At 36.5% G+C, this 9379-nt stretch overlaps 2 protein-coding genes and 1 long non-coding RNA gene across 5 annotated transcripts in view; 1 reads left to right on the top strand and 2 right to left on the bottom strand.

Annotated features, from left to right (window-relative positions):
- The window catches only part of LOC103469393 (uncharacterized), a 14155-nt gene extending 8091 nt beyond the window's left edge, over positions 1-6064 (bottom strand). The window contains exon 1 of one of the 2 annotated variants that reach the window (XR_534340.2): positions 5982-6064. This is a non-coding gene — a long non-coding RNA (uncharacterized LOC103469393). Of the gene's footprint in view, positions 1-2078; positions 2555-5981 lie in introns of those variants that run through there. The other variant, XR_534339.2, reaches the window with a different exon arrangement.
- On the top strand, positions 363-6940 carry moto (minamoto). 2 transcript variants are annotated; one of them, XM_008417045.2, is made up of 8 exons: positions 363-720; positions 1039-1137; positions 2561-2718; positions 3187-3288; positions 3414-4908; positions 4997-5131; positions 5778-5955; positions 6028-6940. In XM_008417045.2, exons 1-8 carry the CDS (start codon positions 610-612, stop codon positions 6216-6218), a joined length of 2469 nt encoding a protein of 822 aa, XP_008415267.1. In that variant the 5' UTR covers positions 363-609; the 3' UTR covers positions 6219-6940. The 2 variants fall into 2 exon arrangements, with proteins under 2 accessions (XP_008415267.1, XP_008415266.2); XM_008417044.2 differs by having other exon boundaries at positions 644-720; positions 1044-1137.
- Positions 6941-7223: 283 nt separating this feature from the next.
- The window catches only part of LOC103469430 (coiled-coil domain-containing protein 43), a 5410-nt gene continuing 3254 nt past the window's right edge, over positions 7224-9379 (bottom strand). Inside the window, exons 2-6 of the mRNA XM_008417095.1 lie at positions 9340-9375; positions 8842-8935; positions 8397-8532; positions 8177-8232; positions 7224-8012 (exon numbers count right to left, since the gene is read on the bottom strand). Of these exons, the coding sequence (XP_008415317.1) occupies positions 7825-8012; positions 8177-8232; positions 8397-8532; positions 8842-8935; positions 9340-9375 (510 nt within the window). The 3' untranslated portion in view covers positions 7224-7824. The remainder of the gene's footprint in view (positions 8013-8176; positions 8233-8396; positions 8533-8841; positions 8936-9339; positions 9376-9379) is intronic.

Below are 9379 nucleotides of genomic sequence, written 5' to 3'. Positions count from 1 at the left end.
GATTCTTAACCCTTTTTTTTTTCTTTTTTCTCATTTTGTTTCATTACAACCACGAAATTCTATATATTTTAATGGGGTTTTGCATGACAGAGCAGCACAATGTATAACTGTAAAGATAGAGGAAAAYGATACACACATTTCAACAGTTAATTTAAAATAGAAAAGTGTGCCATTCATTTGTATTCAGCCACTTTTACTCCTTTAGCCCATAATTTTGCCCATAATTTTCCATCCCACAGGAAAAATGAAATCCATCWTTTGTTTGCTAAATTTTATGTTTATCTTTATTTTAAAACAGAAATAAAGATTAAATGTTAGCTCTTAAAAAATGGCGACAAAACTCCCGAGAGTTTATCTAAAATTATATGTTGTCTTTTTTCAAGTCTTGTGACATTTGCGGCAAAATTTAACAAATTTTATTTGGCTGGTCAGAGATGGGGAATGGCTCTTTAGGCTGTAAAGATCGCCCACCCCGGAGCTAGACATTTCTGGACCACCTGCGTCTCTTCTAAATCAAAGGGGAGGAGTTGATACCAGATGTTGCTATGCTGACAGATCTGCTGCTTTTTGATAATTGGACTAAATGGTGATCGTCTATTCTTTCAGCCAATGCGCGTTCAAGTCGTCAACGCACAGTATCGAACCCCGGACAAGAAGAAGCCAGGTTGGGGRGGCTTCGAGAGGTCCCGAGAGTTATTCGGTAGACTTCTGGAGGAAATGGTAAAACTCTTAAAAAGTGTTTTYCCCCMWWAAAWTTYMWTYMWWRKTTTTTTATTTTGGTGTTCGACGGTTATACCGACTAGATAAGTTGACGTATGTCAGTTTAGAAACGTGAGGGTACGTGCTAAGAAAGCTAGCTTAAGCAGCGTCAGGTCCACTTCTAACGGCTTGTTAAATTTGGTAAATTAGCTATCTGGTGTGCTATTCTTCGACTACAGTTAAACTAAAATTGTAAAAAAATGTCTTACCTAGACAACTGTATTTACTGTACATGGGTTAAATGGCATTAACAATGAAATACTTGGCTTTTTTTGCTAGCCCAGTAATGAACTGAAGAATCGGCCAGAGTTTAGAATGGCGTTTGACGGGCATCAGACCACTTTGGGAAATTCACTGTTTCAGCCATGTCAGCGTCAGGTAAGTTGGAATTCTGATTCCCCCTCCTCCCCCCTATATAGTTCCTGCATCTAATATCTTGGGGATTGGGGTTTAATTTCTTGTTTAAAACTATTTGAAAGCAATGTACATGCATGTTATTGTTATTACAAAGTACTTACGAAAATCCTTGGATGACATTTTTTTCCTGACTGAAATGCCGTTTTAAAATATATTTTCTTGGCATGTTAAAATTACAAATTTAGGTTTTTGGGTTTCAACAGCCCTCAGAAAATTAACATATAACAGCAAMATATATTTTATTTATCTAAAAATGTTGGAACACTTCCAATCAATGTTTTTTTTTTTTTTACAGAAATACACTTCAGTAAATTTCAAGATTATTAAAAAGTTAAATTATTTTAAATAATTCAATTCAAAAAGTGAAACATAACATCTGAAGTGATACATTTTGTGTGTTCATTTTGATGGCTATGGTTTACAGCAAATGAAAAGCCTAAATTATGATTATCAAAAGGCAGAAAAAGTTATTTAATTATTGATTTGGTTCTTATGCAGAACTTACTACATTGTTGTGGCATAGGATAAAAGCAATCGCTCTGTGGCCCTCTAGGAAAGGAAGTGCAGGTTGCTTTAAGTGCAACCTTTTCCTCATCTATATTCCTGGACTTGGTGTCTTATTTTTTTCTTGACAATAAGCTATTCAGTTATCTATTGGGTTTAAGGTAAGCAAAGTTTTACAGTATATTCAATTGCAGTTGTCAATGCAGTATATGTTTGCAGAACTCAAAATGCCTGAAAACCTTTTTTTTTTAATATTGATGTTTTATATTCTAATTTTCTGAAGATTTGACATTACTTGGCATATATTGTTTTGTARAACAAATCTATACAGCATATGACTAACTTTTTGAATCCGTAGTCTGATTTTTTATTTTTATTATGGGTAATAATTCCGTTACCTGTAGGTAAAAGATGTCATATCAGCTTGAGCTTGTTAGAAAAGTAACATCCTCACAGTGCTGGAAAGCTGACATCATCCAATAGGCAAATGAGCTGAATGGGATGATTTTTAAGATCTAAAAAGCTATATTTCTTGCTACGCTTCYGGGTGTCTTCAGATTTGTTGCTGACAAATTTAACACAAAAGAGAAACAGGACATATTTTTAATTAGTTAAACATCTTGTACATTTGAGCAGTGACATATAGAGGAATATATTTTTTTTTTTTACAAAAATTGAAAAGGAAACAAGAAATCCTGTTGTTTGCATGGCAGCTCTGTATGATCAAGATGAGGATCCAGGCTGTTATATGGAGAGTCCAACTGAATAATTTATAGATTATACCAGGTGTGAAATGTTCAGAACCTCATTTGCAAGAGGTTCTGAACATGGGAGGAAGAAAGAAGCACATTGTTGAATCTAATCTTTCTCTCTCTTTTAGACAGGTGTTAATGTAGGTGGTAAAAGTGGTTGCATGTCAGTCCCCTTCATTCCCAACCCAGTTCCATCACGTTGTGAGCTTTCGGATGTATCCTGGTCTCAGGAGTCTCAAGATGATCAGTATGAAATCAGATATGCCCAGACTGCCATTAAGAACAGGTATTGCTGTTATTATAGGACAACGTGTAGTATTATAGATGTGTAATTTATTTATAAAAATAGATAACTTTTTAATTTTGTTCTACTGAAGATCTTCTGTTTAAATAAAAATATGTTCAACGAGCACAGAATACCTAGAACACAGTATAGAGGTGATTAAAAGGAAACAAAAATTTGCCACCAAAAAAACTTGTAAATTTTTAAATTTAATATATTTATAAGAAATAATTTCAATGTTCCCTAATGTTAAAAAAAATGTCAATTTGCTAGAGAAAAATTAAAATTTTCCATGATCAGAAGTTTCCTGAGGATATAAAGTCAGACACGATATGTTTTTTGTAAATAAGAGTTTTTTTGGCAGAAATGCACTCCTTCATTGATAGTTTTTTTTTCTTATATACAATGACCCTAATGCTTAATTGTAGAACATAGTTTCAATGTCAGATTTTGTTTTTTTTTTTTTTGAAGGAAACAGACTGATACCAATTGTGATGCTGAGGCAGACCTTCAGGGTCTTGTTTCAAATATTTTGGACGAAGCAGATTCACAAGATAACTTCTACAGTGAAAGGTATTTCAGGGTTTTATTGTTACATATTAAGTTCATATGAATTCCTGTACGGATTATGACATCAAATAAAACGGACATATGTTCCATAAACTCTGAAAATAAATCCTATTATCTCTTTTTTTAAGCCTACCTACATGCAACCCTATCTGGTCTCCAAAGACACTGAAAGAAGAGTTACTACAGTATTTTCAGCCAGAACCGAAAACATTCAACAACCCTTCCTTTATTCCAAACCATCTGCCCCATGAGGCATTCAGTAAAACACAACAGTCAGTAGACAAAGAAGTTAACGAGCTGAGTCAGCTGTCCAGTGGACTAGCTGGGAACCAGCAGTGGTCGTTTAATTCACCAAATGGAGGCAGTTATTCCATCCGTCCTCAGAAGCTGCCCCCAGGACTACCGTTGTCCAACAAAGTAACCGCTGACCTGTCTCAACAGTATAAACACATCAGCATGCCGCCTTATAACAGCAGAGGGAATGATGCGCCTTCCAAAAACGTCCCAGTGCTGAGCGACATCTTCAGACCTCAGAAAGATGCAAACGCCTCGTGCCTTGACGATTTATGCGAAGACCACTACAACCCGGAGACYGTAAATCCGTTCCTAAACGAYCGCTGCATGTCAGAAGACATGAATCAACTGGTCAGCAGTTTTAGGTCATTCATGCCATCAGATCATGGTAGCGGCTGTTGTGGAGACTTTCCAGGCGTGCACAAACCAACGGTGGACATGGTCAGAGGAGGAGGACTGGCTCAACAGTGTAGGAAGCCAAACGACCCTACAGCGTCGACACAGAATTTCCCCCCAACGCAGACCCAGAAGGAGCTCTTTGGCCACTTGGAGCAGATGCAGAATGGGAGAATGGGAGATGTGAGGAAACAAAACTTTAAACTCGACGACTTCCAAGATCTTCCCGAGTTCAGCTCCGAGCGCATGGAGTACTTTCAGAAACCAAAGCCGTTCCCAGCGCATCTGACCTACCCGAACCAGCACAAGATGATAATGCACGTAGACAACCACAATCATCAAAGCATGAACCAGTATTCAAAATATTATACGAGGCAGAGCCAGAAAAAGATCAAGCCGCAAATGGAGAAAGAAAACAAGATGATGCAAATGCCTGGATTTACAGGAGAAGGCTTCTCTAGAAGTCAACAAACCAATACACACATGGCAGAGGGAGACAAACAGCGCTTCTCTCAAAATCCGTACTTTGATTTCCAGGGAAACATGCAGTCCCAGAGACGTGACGGAGAGAACATCATGATCAGTCCAGGGAACATGCAGCAGTTCACGCCTCTTCCGTATTCTCTGAATGACTTCAGGAGATACTCCGGCATGGCCATGAACTCAAACCTCAGCCCCAGATCCATCCTGCCCTGTGAAAACCACGGGCCTCACATGGACGTGAACGGCATGAGGTCCACTAATGATGCTGCAGCATTCAACTCCTTTATCAGCGACATGAAGAACCACAGAGGGGAGAGCACCTATCATGGCATGGCCTCAGCGCTGACGGCTTCACTTATGATGAATCAAGAAGGACCCGCTTTCCAGATTCACTTCTACCTGGATGAGTGTTACGAGCAGTTTAGGAGTTTGGAGAAGGAGAGAAAAAAGGTATGGTTTTTCATTCTAACATCAGGATTATTATCATTTTTTCATTTTTATTTTTGTGGTTATTGTTGTCTAATGTCTTCTATTTTAGGCAGAGGTCATCCTTAAAAAAGCTTTTCCTGGGAAAAGAGCTGCAGTGATGACCAACACCAATCCCCCCAAAACTCCACCGAAATCAACAAGAGTTGACTACCTTATTGTTAATCAGATGAAGGAGCAAGCAAAGGTAATATTTTCTGCAGCAGAGCCATGTGTAGGAACAATGGGGTATGAGGGCCATAGTACATTGAAAAATAAAAGAGTACATTTTCACCAAGAAAATAGAGACATTTTTAGATTCATTTCAGAAATCTTATAAAAAACACTTTTTTTATTTCTGAGTTTGAAATTAACTCTTACATAAAATTTATCTCAGAAACTTACTTAAAAAAAGTTGGAAAATTCTGTTTTTTTCTAGAAAATGTTTAACTTTTCTCACATAGAAATTTCCAAGTTTATTCTAGAAGATTTCTGTGATTATTTGTTTTTGGTGGAAATTTTCACATGTTTTTTTTTCCTTTAACAAAGGCCATTATAAGCTGCTGTTTGTTTCTTTTTGCCACCTTGAAACCTCAGGAAAAATACCACAAACTGCAAATTCCGGCTATAACCGCTATGACATGCAAATTACGCTGGTTCAATTTAACATTTTTGTTCTTAAATGTAACTGTGCAGCTTAGAAAAAAGTTATAGCTTTAAATATTTGTAAAAGTGTGGCCTTTCCTGCTGCCCCTTCATCAGAACACACTTAATAAATTATCAAGTGCTGCTGTTTTTATTATTTTTCCCTGTTTAGASGAGTGAAAAAAAATGGTAATATTAATTTGTTCCAGGTGGCAAGCCTTTTTGATAGAATGGAGTGTCTCTGTGGCGTTCCCCTGCATATYAACATCCACGCAGCGCTGAAAACACACCACATGGCCATTTGTATCACCCAGTCAAGACGCAAAGAGGACAGTGGAAACATGACAAAACAGCAGCAGCAGGGAATTAATTTCACAGAGGACAGAGGTAATCATACTTCCATATACGTTTACCTCTTCTTTTAAAGATGCTCATGGTTCCACCTGACTTGTTTTATAGATAACCCGTTGATGGTCATGGCACTGAAGGAACTGGCTGCTACAACCAAGAGGCTCCGAACAGCCCTGTGGTGCGCCCTCCAAAGCACGCTGCCGAAAGCCGTCAAGACTCAGGAACACGATGTGGAGGAAGAGGCCGCATGTGCCGAAGGCGTCTCCTCTCCTTTCCTAGGTTACTCCTTCTGCTTATGAATTATCTAAGTACAAATGTGAGATTTTGAATAAGGTTATAGAATCAAATATTCCTGTAGTATTACTTACCTTAAAATGACTATATAACATTTTATTTAAAAAAAAACAAAAAAAAAAAGAGTGATCACAACAAATGAGATAAGCAGTTTGAAGCTCGGAAGATAACTGATTTTTCTGACATCGTTGACCTTTTTGCTCCAGAATTACATGAAATGTAATTTACAATTTACAACATCTTAATTTCCTTTGATTAGTGTCCTCTCCAGATTAACAGCAATCTTGTACCAACACAATTGTATTTAAAGACACTATTTATGCAGAAGATTTCAGTGAATTCTTCATTTTACTTATTTATTGGAATATAATAGAACCTCAGTTTTATGTATTCCCCAGTAATAATTGAATCACAAAGGCAGTCGTTTAAAATTAACAAACCCTAAATTGCTTTCTGGAATGTTCCAATCAAATCCTTCATATTTCTTTTGTAACCTTACCATTCTGTAATCAGACAAGTTTTTTTTTCTTTTTTTATCTCTAGTTTGATTTAAAATGTTCTAACAGTATTAAGAGAAAGACTCAATGTATTTAAATGCTTTAATCACACTTATTAGAAAAAGTGTTAAAAACATCAGTGAAATAAGAGTTATCTCAAAAGTGTTAAAGGTTTCACTCACCAAGTTTATGTACAAAACATTAAACCTTTTGAAAACTTTTAAAATTAACTTGAAGTGTTCTAGTTTGTGAAAAACTATATCTTTTGGTGTTAACTTTATAATCAGTCAGTTTTACTTATTTAAAGTGTAGATCTAAAGATTGTAAAATCTTAGTAGTTAAACATTTAAATATAAATTTAGATTTCATATTGTTAGCAAAATGCTACAGGTGGAGTGTGACCGTTTGTACGGCGTCTGTATTTAACTTCTGCATTTCTGTATTTTAATTGTTGTGGATGTTTCTTTTTCATGTTATCTGTTCTGTACAACTAAATTAAAAAAATAAACACACTTTTCTGGAAAAAAAAAGATTTTATTAGTACTTTTAAAAAGATAAACTTCAAAACATTTGAATGATGGAACATCGTACAATTAGGTTAATTTAGCAAATTTTGTTCGTATTTCTTGGCAGAATGCATAGAAAGTAAAACCAAAACCWAATGCGCAAAAATGCAGATGACTTGCTATTGAGAGTTGTGCAGAAATATGAAGCATTTATCAGATGATGGCTGCTGAAATGACAAGTGCATGCTTTTTTATTACTTAAAGGGTGATCATGTCAAATCCTAACCAAAGTATGTGAGACTTTGAAAAGAATTTCCTAAGGGTAGAACAKTGTTTCAGCATAGGTACATCATGTCTAAGGTCTCTCTGGATCTTCTTGAATTAATGTAAATGTATTCATGTATGAATTTTAGTTCTGTGCTTCCAGTTCAGTGTTTCTCACAAGTGAGAAAATCTTCACCAAGAATCTGACAAACATGCATTGACATATTAGAAGATTTAGTTAAGAGAAGCACACATTTCTAGCTTTTACTTCCCATTCTTTAAGTATTTTCTTTGCAAATCAGGCTTTTTTTTTTAAACAAAAAAAAAAGTCCTTTCTTTTGATTTTATCTTTTACGTTCACCTTTTTGTGTACGTTTCTTCTCTTTCTCTTTTCTGTCTTGTTTGGCTAGTTTGTCCTTCTCTCGTTGCATTTTGTCCGTTTCTTTCTTCTTCTGAGCATCTTCTCGAGCCTGGTCACGCTTTTGCTTCTGTCTGTTCAGCACCTCCTCCACGTTGGTGTTCTTGAACAGGGCTGATGCCAACAGTGAAGGAATTTTAAAACTCATTGGTTTTTATGTGTAACCACTTTGGAGACACATGGTGAAAGGCTGTTAACACATCTAAGGAAAGAAATGTTCACATGTTAAATATTAAGGGATTTGTGGTAAAAGCAGTAAAAACAGTTATGAAGGATACATTTATCACTTCCAGGAGCATCAATTCCAGTTGGTGGCTCCCGTTCTTCAGCTTCAGTGCTTTAGTCAAGGATAAGGCTGACATTTGAAATGCAACTGGTCTGGAGAAGAAGAAACAAACATCTGCCACCCTCTTTTCTTGATTATACTTAGACCATAARTTTGAACCATCAAAGATGTCAGTAACCAAAGACACAGATATAAAGCACGTTCAAGGATATTCCTCTTCATCCGTCACATTAGCGTATTGAGCAAGAAGGGCCTCTTTTCTCTTTTTCGACTCCTCAGACACCTTTTTCTGTTTCACCACAATCTGAGCCTGTTTTTCTATCATGCTGGCAATGGCCTGGACCTCGGCTAAGAAAAATTTAAGGAACAGAAACAGTTACAATGCCATACAAAATAGTTCAGTCACTGTCAGGACAGTACACATAACTTATATGATGGGAACTGATGGAAGTTGAAGACTGAATAAAATATAAGTACTGATTATTCTGACAATAATCAGTAGTTAAGCAAATCTGAATAAGCAATCAGATGCCTTGTACATTACTCTTTAAAATTCCTTTCCATCTTCTGAAGCAAAGATTTGATACATTCTAAAGGACAAACGCAGATGGACATTTCGGCTTGATTTCAGACAACTTCATTTTGAATTATGTATACCGTCGTCGGTGTTTTGTCTGGCCGCCAATCGGTTGCGACACTCCGTCCACTGACTGATAATCTGCTTGCAGACTTCTTCTATGGTATCTTCATCCTTAACACATGAGGAAAGGGAACCGTGACGGATTGATAAAACGGATAAGACATTTTGATCAAAATATTTATCATTGTAATCACTAACTTAAGTGAACTTCAGCCTGAGTGGAGCAATTATCAGACAAACATTATATAGATCTATAACAAGGAAAGTTCATTTTAAAGCCGAAAAACAATATTCTGTAACTCTTGTCAGAACAAACTACACTTTTAGTTTAGTTTAGCAAGTTAGTAAAACTCATCTATGCGAGTTAATCAGCCGCTGGATAAGGATACATGGCTAAATTTAACGCTGACATCAGCACTACAGGACTTAAAGCCAGCCGACCGAGAGAAGACAGACAGAAGCAGATGTGAAGACAGCCTTGGTGAGCGAGCGAGACACGCTGCTTGAATATTCACCAGAAAAGCGGACAAAATTCCCTGAAGCGCATCTTCCTTT

The sequence above is a fragment of the Poecilia reticulata genome, linkage group LG8, assembly GCF_000633615.1.
Source record: "Poecilia reticulata strain Guanapo linkage group LG8, Guppy_female_1.0+MT, whole genome shotgun sequence".
NCBI lineage: Eukaryota > Metazoa > Chordata > Actinopteri > Cyprinodontiformes > Poeciliidae > Poecilia > Poecilia reticulata.
The sequence above is the reverse complement of the archived record's forward strand: the minus strand, read 5'-3'. Positions and strand labels throughout refer to the sequence as shown.